At 35.0% G+C, this 15,198-nt stretch overlaps 2 protein-coding genes and 1 long non-coding RNA gene across 3 annotated transcripts; 2 read left to right on the top strand and 1 right to left on the bottom strand.

The window, feature by feature from the left end:
- Positions 1 to 2,329: 2,329 nt before the first annotated feature.
- On the bottom strand, positions 2,330 to 2,799 carry LOC119074256. The gene is made up of 2 exons (XR_005087165.1): positions 2,651 to 2,799; positions 2,330 to 2,575 (listed from the first exon to the last, which is right to left on the bottom strand). It is a non-coding gene; the product is annotated as an uncharacterized LOC119074256 (long non-coding RNA).
- A 2,317-nt stretch (positions 2,800 to 5,116) lies between these two features.
- On the top strand, positions 5,117 to 6,549 carry LOC119074255 (oxysterol-binding protein-related protein 11). The gene is made up of 5 exons (XM_037180278.1): positions 5,117 to 5,318; positions 5,394 to 5,512; positions 5,574 to 5,735; positions 5,799 to 5,893; positions 5,960 to 6,549. The coding sequence occupies exons 1-5, from the start codon at positions 5,234 to 5,236 to the stop codon at positions 6,135 to 6,137; spliced, it is 639 nt and encodes a 212-aa protein (XP_037036173.1). The 5' UTR covers positions 5,117 to 5,233; the 3' UTR covers positions 6,138 to 6,549.
- A 3,389-nt stretch (positions 6,550 to 9,938) lies between these two features.
- Positions 9,939 to 13,467, top strand: LOC119074253 (sphingomyelin phosphodiesterase-like). Its single transcript, XM_037180277.1, has 8 exons — positions 9,939 to 10,268; positions 11,283 to 11,355; positions 11,421 to 11,950; positions 12,010 to 12,252; positions 12,332 to 12,713; positions 12,779 to 12,943; positions 13,005 to 13,134; positions 13,206 to 13,467. The coding sequence occupies exons 2-8, from the start codon at positions 11,319 to 11,321 to the stop codon at positions 13,321 to 13,323; spliced, it is 1,605 nt and encodes a 534-aa protein (XP_037036172.1). The 5' UTR covers positions 9,939 to 10,268; positions 11,283 to 11,318; the 3' UTR covers positions 13,324 to 13,467.
- The last annotated feature ends 1,731 nt before the right edge of the window (positions 13,468 to 15,198 follow it).

The raw sequence follows: 15,198 nt of genomic DNA, 5'->3' as shown, positions 1-15,198 counted from the left end.
CTTTTCAATCAAATTTTATTGTGAATTCTAAATATCTACACATCAATTTACACATGTATAATGCACACGCACACATACATACACCCAATACAAAATCATTTAATTTTCTTAATATAAATTTCATTTTTTTTGTTTGTTAATAATTTTATTATTTTTTTGAAATTTAAGTGGCCAAATTGGTGGAATATAAAATTAATTTCTAAGATTCTTTTTTGAGTTTAATATTACAACATTACGGAATATTAATCTCGATTTAGTGTTTTAAGTTATTGTAACATTTGGTTTTGCTCGAATCTTCAAAAGGTTCAACGTGAAAACTAAATTCGAAGACGATGGAGGAACATTGTAGACACACAACGGTTTTATTATTGTAAGACGGAAAAAAATTGTACAAAAATTATGATATTTTGCTATAATTCAAATTAAAAAGTACATTTGATCAATAAATAAATACAAAAGTTGTTTTCCTTCTTCACTTCGTTCCTTCCTTCCTTCTTCACTTCGGAGTAGAGTGAAGGTGAAAAGTACTCACTTCTCAAGTAATTCAATCAAACGTGATGTGAAGGCGCCAACTTTTTGGGACCTTTAAATGAGAAGTATTGAAACTGATAATTCGAAAAAAGAGTATTGACCACAAGGAAAGAAGAATTTATCTACGAAAAACAAGAATTGATCACAGGAAAAAGACCATTCGATTGCAGAATACAATTGAAAATTTGACTGGCAGTGGCTGCAATCCTGAGAACAGAGAAGTATTTTCCTTTTACAAAATTCTGAAGAAAAAGAGATTTCTCTTCTACTGCCATCAAATTCTCTTTTCTTGATGATGTACGACCTCGCAGTCATTTTACTCAAAACATATTGTATCACTGGCAAGTGTGAAATAAACTTGATTGAAAATGTGCGATGTGTTTAAGGGGACGAGTTCGCAGTTTGAAGACCTTAAAAAAGAAAACGTGTAGCCATAGATTAAGCGATAAGCTCTGGCTGCTGTTTGCATAGCGAAATGTACAGCGATAAACTCTCTAAATGTCCGTCTTTTTATATATTTCTTATTTCTCTTACTTCTCTCATTTTTCTATATTCGTTATGGAGAAATGAGAGAAGTTGGAGAATTAAGAGATTTAGAAGAAGACGGTCATTTAGAGAGTTTATCGCTGTATGATAACAACATTGAAGTGATAGATTCTTCAACAAACAAATGAAGTAACAGATTTAACTGTTTTTCTTGCGATACGCTTGCCTTTTTTAAAGGTCAAATTTAATGAATATCGAAATAAACTGGCGAATTGACTATTTCATTTGAATTGTTCTTAAAGGAAGAAGCTTTTACTTTTCCTAATACATTACAAACACTGGATATAATAGAACTCTACGCTTACAAACACTCCAGCGCGCATTTAGATCTAGCGGTTTATCTGATGCAAGTAATTTTCTCCTTCTTCTGGTTTACAGACGACAAGGAATCTTAAAACTACTTTCTATAGTTTGATACAAGATGCGTTACTACATTAATACAAAGCGAGCCGTTGTTGTTGAGAACATATGACTGGAATTTCTCTAAAAGGTATAACAGGTGATCGGAACTCTATACCACAACGGAAAAAATACGAATTTTTTGTCGATTTATATGCGAACGTGCCATATGGTAAATGCTCTTCTATTTTTTGTTTCTTGTTTTCATTTTTATTTTTAGTAGACTCTCATATGACTTAATATAATTTGCATTATGTTAGGTAATTGGTCGTAAAAGGAAAATTGATATCGAATTTCAATGCATTATCAATAGTTGATTGAACTTTTTCAGGTTCGAAACTGTTTATGAAGTGGAAATTGAGTCATTTCTTAATGAGGCGGACACAAAGCAGTTATCTGTGGAAGCATGTGTTGTGTTTGATTATTTTTTTAAATTCGTTCCCACTCGCTACTCGTAAATGTTCCACATGAATATTCTTGAAGTTATCAGAAAAGTTTCGATTCTGGATGTGAAAATAGTACATTTGTTGAAGGTTTTTGCTCAGTAATGCAATTTCTTCAAGTAGTATGAACAAAAGTTAACGTATAGCGAGTCCAACCCTTATTAATAGAGCGAGCACTACTTACCATGGAAATTTTCGAATGAGCTACACACTTTTGAAATTAAACCGCGTCCAATTACTCAACGAATTCTTTTCGATTTTATTTCAGAATTAAGTCAATTACAAGATTACAAGAAATTAATTTTCTTTAAAAGTTTTGAGCTCCCGTCGAACAGGTTCAACTTTTTGCGTTTTGCTTACTAGACTCAATCAAATTATTTACGACTCTTTGCAAGGATTTAATGTTCTCGCTCTCCTGGAGCAATTGAGCTTTGACTTCGTTGACCGTCTCAATTCGCTTAGCGGTTAGATCTATGTGATATTGAATGAAGGTGTTCATGTAACCAATGTCGAAGTATGGTACGTAAGTGGCGTCGCCTTCCTCGTCTGGATCCATGTCGTTTTCTTGTTGTTCTTCGTTTGACTCCATGTTTTTTTCTCGTTGATCTACACTTGGCTCCATGTTGTTTCCTCCTTGTTTTTTATTGTCCATTATTCTACAAAGTAAATTGCATAACTTTCAACTGTAGTTCCTCAATAATTGAGTTCAAAATTTTATTTTTATGGATTACCTCTTGTGCGTATCCGAACGCACAGACCAAATATGTTGGATATTTTGTACGAGAAAATGTTCAAAGCACGTTTGCTTCAAAGTAGTTTGACCTTTTGTTTGCCGTCCGGACAAAACATGTTATGCATCATGTTGGTATACTTGACCTACTGTCAAAACAATTTGATCTAGAAAGTTAAAACCAAGGTTCTAAAAGAACAGGTCGAACAGATTAAGACAGTTCGTTCAGAACCTTGGGTAAAAATAGTGATTCATCGAATTTTGCTTGAATCAACTTTAGATGTCATAGATTTTCCTTGATGACACTTTCAACCGTTTCCATGAGATTAACATGAAATAGTTATTTATGCAATCGAGGTGCAAAGTACCTGCGGCCTTGTGTCATAACTACACATCGTGAGCCTAATAAAGTACTTCGCATCGAGTTGCATACAACGTTTTATACCACAGAGGCATCTAAAGTCTAAAGTCTATTGTGATACTGAGTGGCATAAAGCATCTTATTTGTATAAACTTGTTTTTATAATTTATTATAAGTCGAATGAATGCTCGTGTAACTGGAGAAATTTTTGTAAGAAAAGTGCAAGTTTTCGGTTTTTGATCACCTCACACTAGCCAAATAAACTTCGAAGAATTTTTTTAAAAGTGGTTTTGGCTTCTGGGGTCGAATACCTTACTGGGCACATATAAACAATTCCAATAGAAAATGCGTCCGATTTCGGTCTTCTGTTTATCAGACAGTGGTCCGATTATATGATAATTGAAAAATTAGATAAATGCACTGAGGGATTCTTCTGATAAACAGAAGACCGAAATCGGACGCATTTTCTATTGGAATTGTTTATATGTGCCCAGTAAGGTATTCGACCCCAGAAGCCAAAACCACTTTCAAAAAAATTCTTCGAAGTTTATTTGGCTAGTGTGAGGTGATCAAAAACCGAAAACTTGCACTTTTCTTACAAAAATTTCTCCAGTTACACGAGCCGTATAGGGTCGTGTGGGGTGTCATTAGAAAGGTAACTGCATATTCACGCCGTAAGTGCGGTCGAAATTCAAAATGGAAAGTGCGGAGGTCTTTCTAACGTAGCGTCATTTTCATACAATGAAGCGTTGAAATGCACTTTTCGGTTCACTTTTTCATCGAATCGTTCACTTAAAATTCAAATTTTAGGCACACTTACGGCGTGAATACTGCCGGGACAAATACGGTCTTATTGGGTTTAAAATTCATCCACACTGAGATATATACAGTTGAAGTTTTCAACCGAAAAAAGACTGAAAACTTACACTTTTCTTACAGAAATTTCTCGAGGTATACGAAACGTGCATGGTCGTGTGGGGTGTCATTGGAAAGGTAATTGCATATTCTTTCAGGGAAAGTAGAGCTTACGGAAGTTTGGGTGCAGCTGCGATTCAATATAAGCACTTAAACATTTCAACTTCAATAATTCGTCGTCAAACCCCAATACGACCATATTTGCCCTGAAAGTACATGCAATTACCTTTCTAATGACACCCCTCACGACCATGCACGTTTCGTGTGCCTCGAGAAATTTCTGTAAGAAAAGTGTAAGTTTTCAGTCTTTTTTCGATTGAAAACTTCAACTGTACATATCTCAGAGTGGATGAATTTTAAACCCAATAAGACCCTATTTGCCCCGGAAGTACATGCAATTACCATTCAAATGACACCCCACACGACCCTGTACGGTTCGTGTAACTGGATAAATTTTTGTAAGAAAAGTGCACGTTTTCGGTTTTTGATCACCTCACTTACTGGGCACATATAAAAAATTCCAATAGAAAATGCGTCTGATTTCGGTCTTCTGTTTTTCAGAAGAATCCCTCACTATGCTCGGTTCGATATCACTGTAATTCACACAATTTTTCTTTTAATTGTTTAAATTTTCTAAAGTAATTTTTAGCTGATCTTAAAAAAATTTAACTCCTGACTGACACGATTAACCATAGGGATCATTCAAGAATGATGTCATGCAAAAACATGAGACAAAAGATGCTTTTTGTTTGTAGTTTTTATGTTTTGTCTCATGTTTTTGTGTGACTTCATTTACGTATAGTCCCATAGAAGGTATATAATAACTCCACTGGGAGGAAAATCAGATTGATGCAAGCTCTCTCATGTAAGGCAAATGACATTATTTGATTGACTCTGTTTATTCTATTTTGAATTTTGATCCTTGTACTCTTGCCTTAGAGGTAGACTTTAGTGGTTAATTTTTCACAGTAAACAAGCTTATGATAGTGTTACCTAATCTACTACTTCATCAGCACCATCCAAATTGAACTATACTTTTGTCGTTGGTTTCGTTTAACGTTGACTCGCTGGTTCGACTGGTTGTAATGCACACATTCTCAATTACTTTTTATTTTCAAAGATTTGCGCCTAAAACTCTTTTTATTTTAAATTCAGTTGGGACTGCATTGTATGCCATTTATGTATTGTCAAAAATTTGTCATCAAGTTCGATGATTTTTTTTATTTTTAGTCTCATCTTAACACAAAAAAAATTACAAACATTTTGCGAAAACTGTTTCGGCGAAAATCCAAACACAAGAAGAAACACATGGATTCTAATCTGAGCCGGGTGTTGAATCAGAACCGTCACCAGCTCAGTGGACAACTGAGTAAATACACAAATGTTGTTAAAGGTAATGTTCAGTATGATAAATATCGGGACCATCGTCGATGATTTCATAAACAAAATTCATTGGCTCGCACATTAGGCTGGCAATTTCGATGGTTTTCCGTAGACGCAGCAGCAGGCACTTTGAGTTATTACTTGTGTGAAAGTGGAACTGATGAGGGTAGCCCAAACATCATTGGTAACTCACCGAGAGGTCAGGTAATAATGCTGGAGGATACGAAGTGGGTTGAGCAGATTACTGACCGTAAAAGTGTTAAAGGTACATTTAGCTAGTGCTGTCGTATGCCCAAGTGATGAGGATTCCAGAACGTTTTCATTAAGCTGTGCTTCTGGTGATATATTGAAATTACGTGCCACAGACGCCAGAGCTCGACAGGAATGGGTAGACGGATTGAGGGCAATCGTTGAATGTCACACATTGGTTTGTTAATGAATGATAATAGTACCAGCAAATGAAACGACCTAAACATAAACATTAATTTAGGCTATGGGATCTGCTTCGCTACCACCACGGGAAAGTTTAGCAGCGTCCGATGCTTTAGGAGCAGCTAGACAACAACTACAACACACTGAATTATGGTAACTATAGTCTTCTTATTTTTGATTGTACTTCTCATAAAAAGGTATGTTGTGATTTCTCCACAGTAATGCATCGTTGGCTCGGTCAGTGGAAAATGCGCAGGCACCTTTAAGTCCAACTGATCCAGACTTACTATACTTAAAAGCTGTTTCGGCTGCCAGTACACATTGCTTACTACAGTGCTTGGGTTTACTACAAAGACATCAAGAAATTCAGGACAATCGTTCAGAGTCTGCTTTCTAAGTTTGTTGGAATCGGTCGAAACGTTGAGTTTCTATTCGGCCCGTACATTTTTATTTTCTTGTAAATTGTTGAAACAAAATTCGAAAAATGGAAAAACGATACGTGTAGACATCGGCCTAAGTATTTGAACTATATGAGTGGTCAGTGGTCATCATAAATTGTGGTTTTTGGACATCAATCTAATATCAAATTTACATTCCTTGCGATAAATTCTGCTAATTTAAATTGCCAAAGTTAATTTTTCGAACTTTTTCAAGTTATGTCGTGCTGTTTAAGATTGTGACACCGTAAATGTTTTTAAATTGAGAAACGCAAAGCCATTGCTTTTCTGCACAAGAATTTATGCTTAACGACTAATGATTCTAAAAAAATGCAAAGTTTACGAAAAATAAAATAAAATTTTAAGAGTTGACAGTAGGCGTGATGATTTCTTGGTCTCTAAAGTTGAAACTGTCCTCATCACCCCTCTCTTCTAATGTTTGAGCTCGTTACATAATATATATTACATAATGCAGTCCTCCTGTTGAGAACATGGCATTAATGATCAGGAGAAAAAAGTGGAATTGGATCTTAGACACTTTACGAAGACCCAATGACATAGCGAAAGCTGAGCTAGATTGGAATCTACAGGGAAACAGGATTAGGAAGGAAAGATTTGGAGCGAAGTGAAAGCCTTGGCGTGTGCGATGGAGACAATTTGTTGGTGTCTTATGCTCCCCCGCAGAGTAGGACAAGATGATGAGTCCTCTAACGCAAATAAGGCCATTGTTTTGGTGCCCTCAACTTTTGAGCTAGCCATACTTTGCTCAACTAATTCTCTGAATTTTATGCTTCCTGAAGTGTTAATGTGTCCTTCTACGACGAAATTTTGAAAACAGCGTTGGGATGATTTGTTTGATTAACAAAGTTATAAAGACAAGGAAAAAAGCAAAATAACATCGATATTTTGCGCTTTCTATAGGTATTTCGAAACATGCACAAAATTTCGTCGTAGAAGGACACATTAACACTTATTCACACAACATATCGTCACTGTTGACATGAGTCATTGCAAGTGTTGGTGTCCAGGGCCTATTTTAAGAAAATTAAATTTCCAAAAATTCTCAAATTTTTCCATCACTTTTCGTCATTTTATCTAAAAACACAACAGATTACATCGTAAATGTTGTTTTTACTGCCTTTTTAGTTGTTTTTCATGTCTTTGAGCTTAACTGATTACTTTGGAATGACATCTATCAGAAAAGAAAATTTAGAAAATTTAAGAATTTTTGTGAAATTTGTGAAATTTTTGGAAATTAAATTCCTTAAAATAGGTCCTGGGTGTCGATGGACAGGTGAGACTTCCAGCATTTCAGAAGTAAGCTTTTTAATTACAATTTTTTTTAATAAGTGCGTCTCAGGTGCCTCTGAAACCTTCAAATTTGACCAAATATGAGGGAAAAACTTTGAGCTACTGTCGGCCAGGGTTCAAAAATCAAAATCAAATCAAATTCTTGGAAATGAAATCAAACTTGAACATCAAAATTCGGAACTTGATCTTCAAATCAATTTGATTTTGTCGGTCAAATAACTGTTGATCATCAACCAGAAGTTTGAAAATCAGTTCCGAAAATTGAAGATCATTTTTTTTTAGTTTGATCATTTTAACACAAAATGATCACCAATTCATAGATTTTAATGTTCATTTCAAATTTTGATGATCAAATTGCCAAATTGATGTTCAAGTAAATTGATGTGGTCAATATGCGAAGTGTCTTATTTGTGTAAGACATAGAACAAAAACTTTAATTTGGTGTAAACTGATTTAGTCATGTTTTCTCGAATTGGGCAATGAGATAATATTATGTCATTGATATAGGGTGCACTTAGGTGTACAACTTGATTTTGTTGAATTTTATCGACTTTGTCGAATATTATCGTGCATTACAGTGCAAAATGTACTATTACTCGTGTTATACATTATCATGCAGAAGGGATCAACCGCAATTTTTTCGGGTGGTCCTATAACCTTCGCCCTCGTCAAAATATAAAGTTTAACGCAAAGACAAAATGCACTATGAATGATAACAATGATAATCAAACATAAGTGTCTGAACATCACATAACAAAAATGAACATCAAATAATCACATCGATTTAGCAAATTATAAATTTAATCTTCAAAAAAAAAACACATTGATTATCAAGACTTAGCATTGATGATAACGTTAAAGTTGAACATCAAAATTTTCAATTGATCTTCAATCCACTTTTGTTGAAGTTCGATCGTTGATCATCAATCTGACTTTTGATTAAATCAATTTTTTTCAAAATCAAATTCAAATTTTAGAACTCTGCTACCTCTACGTAGTTGGTCTCCAAAAATAATTTTTTGGTCATTGGTAGAGGTAATGTAGCTCTACTGCTAGAACTATTTATTAGCTTCATCCCTCAAGTATCCATGCCTCTATGACTGCTTGAAAATTGCGTTTTTCCAACTTTAGCTTGCCTCTTCCGGCTTCACTTGCACTTATGATACCAAATTTTTGTACAATTATTATTAGAATTTCAGGCACTATCGATTTGAGACCACAACCAGTTTTCCACCACTGTAGACAGGATGGGTAATGCACCAATGTCACCAACGGTACGGATGGAAATCAAAAAATTTTCTGGGACCTTGTTGAGGGCTCCGAGCTGATTAATAATATCCAAAAATATCAAAAGTGCATCGAAATGCTCAGTTAAAATTCATTCAACCGCAGCGTGTTCCTGAGTCTCAATGCCTAATGTTTTTACATCATTTTTTCAGTCATAACTTAGGGTCGTCTAATTACCGTAGTACAAAATACAGTTATTAGCATCTAAAATGTCTCACTGTTCTGTTAAGATCTGAGAATTTCATTGTGTCATTGCGAATTATAATTGATATTCTCTGGAAAAAAAATAACAGTAAGAAATTTTAGATGTTAAAACCTGTAATAACGATGTCTCAGTGTTTACAGGTCAAACAAACAAAATCATGTAAAACAGTAAGTTCATTTTGTGAGTGCCCAAGATCCACCTCCACCTTATGACTTGGCACAGCAAGTATATCAACAGTTTTAATATCGGATGATCTATATTACTTCATTTGATCTAATCATTTTCAAGAGATTGATATCAAATCTTTTACTTCATTCCGTTGAATGTATGATTTCTGGTACAATAAGTCGCATTAGTCGTAGCTTGTCGCATATTTCAGAAGTTTTTATCAACAACATCATCTGTTACAGATGGTAGCCGTTCGTAACAGATTAATCATTTTATTGTAAAAATTTGCTTATTTCATGTTACACAGTACTCTGTGGAGAAAATCTTTCAATTTATTTATTTTTCAACTGCCAATTTTCATATTTTGTATATCTTGTAGCGACTTAGTCATTTTTAATGGAAGAAATTTACCGGATTCGGTCACCCTGGTGTAATTTTTCTGAGATTTGCTATCATCGTTCAGGCATACAACATTAATTTTCGAGTAAATCAAGAAAGTTTAAAAATCATCGCAAAGCAGGTTCAATCTTTTATCGAATTCTTTCAGTTGACTATGGTAGAAGGTAGATCCATAGAGTTATACTCTATGGGTAGATCATTATTCATATTTTGGTAATCACAAACAGATTTACTGATGCACGTTGTCGACATTAAAATGATTATGATCATTAATCACAATGAGCATATCCTTCCAAAAATTATCTTCAATATCTGATTCGGATGTAATTTTAAAATTTTGTTCGTCTGAATTCTGAATTACCAATAATTTGAAACAAAACCAAAACATCAGTCGGAAAATAAATGTTAACCAAACATGAACAATTTGTATATTGTGTTCGCAATAATATTAATTCATAATGGAACAATTGTAACAGGTAAAAATGAAGATAAAACATAAATATACGTGTCACGCTATCGCAATTTTCAACAAGGTCATCCCATACATCCGTTTGAACAAATTCATCGTAACAATCGAATTATTGAATGGAAAGTTCCACCAATCCTAGTCAATGTATCCACTTTTCCTCGAGGATTGACGCCTATATTGCCGTCCAACAATTACACGCACACACTTCCTTCTAGATCCATCGATGGGAAAATACAAACTAGACCAACAAACGTAATTTAAATTAGTGAAGTAGTTAAGTTGAGTTTAAAACGAACGAATTTCAGACTAATAGTACATTACTGCTATAAGGCTGTATATAAGAGACGTGTACGTATACGAGCGCTTGCGCGAGTATTAGTACGAGTCTCTTATATACAGCCTTATAGCAGTAATGTACTATTATTAGTATAATATTGATGGATATTTCGGTAGCTTTTTACTAACCAGAGCCTATTCTAGGGGAATTGAATTCCCTAATTTAACCGTAACGTTTTATCTCGTATATATATGGCTGGTAGGAATTTCGCGCCCATACGGTGCGAAATTTCTACGTTTATATAGCAAAAAATGGAATTTCGCGCCGCGCGAGATTCCTATACTAGAGGTGGAATCTAGAGCCCATACATTTTCGGTTTTACATTTACAATTTTCTCAATTTAAAGAAAAATTGAAAATGGGCACGAGCTCGATTTTGGTCACTTTTCCATAAACTGAAAATTGGAAACGGGTGCGAACTCAATTATGGGCACTTTCGTAAAAGGATGAACTTCCTAAGAATGAGCTAAACGCCTTTATGGTACATTTCGTAAAAGGGTGAATCCTCTTGCAACGATTAAAATCTCTTTTTTTGCATTTCGTAAAAGGATGAATTTCCTAAGAACGAATAAAGTGTCCAAAAAAGAGTTCGCGCCCATTTCCAATTTTTTTTATATAAAAGTGTTCAAAATTTTCAGTTTATTAAAATATTTAAAATTTAAAATCGAAAGTGTATGGGCGTGAGATTCCACCTCTAGTGTAGGAATCACGCGCGGCGCGAAATTCCTCGGCACCGTAAATATCAATAGATCGAAGTGCCTCCGTCGTTTATATAGCCACTTTAATTGTTGTTCTTTTATGTTTCCGAAATCGATAACATTTTATAAGATTTACGAGAAACCAAAACTAAGGAATTTTTGAGAATATTTAGAATTTTCGGGAACTTAACTCCCTAAATAGGCCCTGGACTAACGAAATCTGTTTTTGTAGAAAACCATAGAACCACAAGCCGGAATTGAAGAGTATATGAGGTCGTTCGTAACTTGTAGCAACTGCAAAGCTGGTAAAAAATTCGCCAAATTAACTGATAACTTTGTGATGACACGAACGCTTTTCCACAAACAATAGGAATATTTTTCATTTTTAGTTACGTATCTAAATTGAAATCTGATGAAAATTTTAAGACTCTCGCTGATATTTGCATTACGTTTAACGTATTTCCACCGGATGTTTGCAATGGTTTGATCGTAAAAAATACGCCAGCCCTACAATTCATTCTCAATCGAGCAAATTTCGACGTAAACGAGTTTTGCGCGACTCTTCTGCTTAACGATGACTGTATAGGAAATGGAAAGTCACTGAATGAAAACTGGGAAGTTACACTGCCAGTAGCACCAAAACCTCGACCTAATAATGTTCCGTTGCCTAAAGAAAATTCGCCAAGCTTTAAAGTGTTGCACTTAACCGATATTCACCATGATCCACTTTATTCTGAGGGAGCAAATGCTGTGTGCAAAGAGCCATTATGTTGTCGCGATAAAAATCAAACTGTTGAAAAGGAAAGTGATAGGGCTGGAAAGTGGGGCGATTATCGGAATTGTGATACACCGAAAGCGACTATAGACAATATGTTTGATCATATTGGTGACGTACACTCGGTAATTAAAATCACGAAACCTTAAAAAAAATTAACTCGTCAGCCTCTAATTTCCTTAAGGATATCGATTATATCATTTGGACTGGTGATCTTCAACCGCATAACATTTGGAGCGAAACCAAAGAAGAAGTTTTGAAATTACTCCGAGAAACGGTTATGACACTGAAGAAGAAGTTTCCCAATATTCCAGTATTTCCAGCTATTGGAAATCATGACACTTCTCCAGTCAACTATTTTCCTCAGCCGTACATCACGGATCGACAATTTTCTGATAAGTGGTTGCTAGACGAGCTCAACGTTTTGGTATATACAATAAATTCGATTTTTAATTAAAAACTGGAATGTTTATTAATCGAAAATCTTTTTCTTTACTTGATCATAGTGGCACACTTGGCTTCCCGAAAATGTATCGACCACTATCAAGTATGGTGGATTCTACTCAGTGTTGCTGCGGCCAGGATTTCGTATCATATCATTGAACACAAACTACTGCTATTTTGCAAACTTTTGGCTTATTCTAAATGCAACGGATCCAGCGTCTCAGTTGCAATGGCTAATCTACGAACTTCAAGCAGCAGAATTATCCAATGAAAAAGTTCATATAATTGGCCATATGTCTCCTGGTTATATAGATTGCATGAGAATTTGGTCAAAGAATTATTACAACATCATCAGACGATTCGAGTCAACGGTCACTGGTCAGTTTTTCGGTCACACACACGGAGATGAGTTTGAAATGTTTTGGGATGATCCGGACGATTTGAGTAAATTCTGCACATTTAATTTGTGTTTCTTCTTTCATCTAAATTGTGCGTGAAATTGTTTATAGATAGGGCTGTAAATGTGGCGTACATTGCGCCATCGGTAACAGCATTCTCAAATTTTAATCCTGGGTACAAGATCTATTACGTGGATGGGGATCATGCTGATACATCTCGAATGGTTATCGATCAAGAATGTTGGACTTTCAATTTAGACGATGCGAATGTCCAAGGTTCGGATTTTTAAAACCTAATTCCCGAAGGAATTAATTGTTCTGGAAAATACTCTCTTAGGTTCACCATCATGGTACAAACTTTACTCTGCGAGATCTAGTTATGGTATGGCTGGATTACGTCCTAATGATTGGAAAGAATTCGTTAATAAGATAGAAACTGACGACGAAGCTTTCGATTTGTATTACAAGTATACCGTCACATAAATTAAGATTACATTCTAGCACTCAAAATTTCCCTTTTATATCGATTTTTTGGCAGGCACTACTGGCGAGATTCATCGAAACGACCAAATTGCGACGAAATGTGTAAGAAACGGTTTATTTGTGATACGAGAAGTGGCCGTAGTCACGACCGAAAGGTGTTATGTCGGAATTGATTAGAGTTGAATGGGATGATAAAATAAATTGTGGATTTTGGTCTTTTAATATTCTTACATATCTTTACGGACTAATAAAGGTGCTGGCATTTATAGCGACATTTTAAAATAACCTCAGTGTGGCTCATGCCACAATCATTACAATGAAGTTAAATGTTTTATTTTCATATGTCATATATTTTTGATAGGCATTACAGTTAGTAGTTGTCCTCGTCCCGAGCTTTATGTATGTGTTTACAGCCCGTTGCAATAACCGTAACGTAAAAAAAGCTTGGATTCAACTTGGATTCAATTTACTTTGATAAAATAGAAAATTCCTCGCTTCGCTTTTGCTGGAAATTTATATTTTCTCCCCTCAGTAAACTAAATACTACTCTTTTGCCGTCTTTTCATATTGAAATTCATTTTACATGCTACATTCGTCGAAAACCGTACTTTTCATGTTTCAAGCACTACTCTCGACGCCCTCATAGGTAATAGTATTTTATCACATACGCGCGGTGTTCGGATGTCAAAATTACTTAACTAGAAGTTTAATTCAAAAATTACACTTCAGTTCTATGTTGTTGTCTCGTTTTCGCTTATGTGATAAAATAGAGTACACACTTGTCACTATCAGTCTCGGCAAGCCTCGACTTCTTCGTGACAAGTGTGTAATATATATTACATGACTAGGGAAAAAAAGATGAAAAGTAGAGTTTTCGTGTGAATTTTGTTGATCCGAGGCGAAGCACACGAAACACACGAAAACGAGACATTTCATTTTTTCCCGAGTTATGTAACGTCGAAAGAAGTGCTTGAAACAGGAAAAGTGCGGTTTTCGACGCATGCAGCATGTAAAATACTATTATCTGTCTAGAACGATAATCTCGAGCTTATCCCTCTAGGGAGTTTTTGTTTATCTCGATAGGAGAATGGAGTTTTAGAAACTAAGGGTAAAATCTATTACAATTTAGTACTTTTCTTCATCAAAAGTCTGCTGTCACTGAATTATTTTTTCATGAACAAACTTCACTGCAGTGACATTTCATGGGAATGAATCAATGTGAAGTTCTTACACAAAAAAATAGTACAGTGAGAATGAAGTACTGTAAAAAAATGTGGCGCCTCTACAGGCCAACCGACTAGGCGAATATATCTGTTCTCGACTGATAAAATATGATATGCACCTATTGCCAGACTGTTATTTTGACGTGTCCTACACGTCAAAATACCAATCTTGGCAACAGGTGCATAATATATATTATATCTCGCAAAACCTGTGATGAAAAGAAAAAAAGGCGCATCTTTTAATCTGTTACAGACAGCTGTCATCTGTTATCGACAACGACAGCAATAATAAACGACAAGTTCTGACTAATAAAGTCTTATATAGCAAAAAGCTGATCAAAACAAATGAAATAAAAGATTTCTGAAATTTATTTCTGAAGATCTTCGATCAAATGAAGGTAATAGTTGAAATAGTAAAACTGTTAATGTACTTGCCGTCTGTGACAGGCTAAGAAAATCATTTAAACACCGATTGAAAATTTTAACTTCGGATGTAAATCGCATCACCGGTTTGATTTGTAAAACAATTTAATAGAATTAAATTTACCAACAACCGCATCATAGTCCCACAGTAAGTGCCTAACGGGTGGCATTTTTATATGTTTATCTTCTGTTGTTGCGTCTCTGCTTGTGACAAAGTCCTCCTGGACCGATTGTTTAACAACGTTGCTTATAATTTAATGACAATTATAAATCTAATTGTGCTTCTCAGTAGAACGTAACCTGTACCTTTCACTTTCAATCATTTTGATTGCATCAATTAAATTGTCAAATTTCTCGCAAAAACTGAATTTCGATTGGGTTTGATTGAACTTTTCACACCTC

The sequence above is a fragment of the Bradysia coprophila genome, unplaced genomic scaffold (assembly GCF_014529535.1).
Source record: "Bradysia coprophila strain Holo2 unplaced genomic scaffold, BU_Bcop_v1 contig_145, whole genome shotgun sequence".
Classification (NCBI taxonomy): domain Eukaryota; kingdom Metazoa; phylum Arthropoda; class Insecta; order Diptera; family Sciaridae; genus Bradysia; species Bradysia coprophila.
This window is presented reverse-complemented; position numbering and strand designations above follow the sequence as displayed.

Coding starts and splice junctions, on each gene's coding strand:
- LOC119074253 (XM_037180277.1), top strand. CDS start 11,319: ATGAGGTCGTTCGTAACTTGTAGCAACTGCAAAGCTG. Junction 11,951..12,009: donor ATATTGGTGACGTACACTCG/GTAATTAAAATC, acceptor AATTTCCTTAAG/GATATCGATTATATCATTTG. Junction 12,944..13,004: donor AGACGATGCGAATGTCCAAG/GTTCGGATTTTT, acceptor ATACTCTCTTAG/GTTCACCATCATGGTACAAA.
- LOC119074255 (XM_037180278.1), top strand. CDS start 5,234: ATGGATTCTAATCTGAGCCGGGTGTTGAATCAGAACCGTCACCAGCTC. Junction 5,319..5,393: donor ATACACAAATGTTGTTAAAG/GTAATGTTCAGT, acceptor CTCGCACATTAG/GCTGGCAATTTCGATGGTTT. Junction 5,736..5,798: donor TCGTTGAATGTCACACATTG/GTTTGTTAATGA, acceptor ACATTAATTTAG/GCTATGGGATCTGCTTCGCT.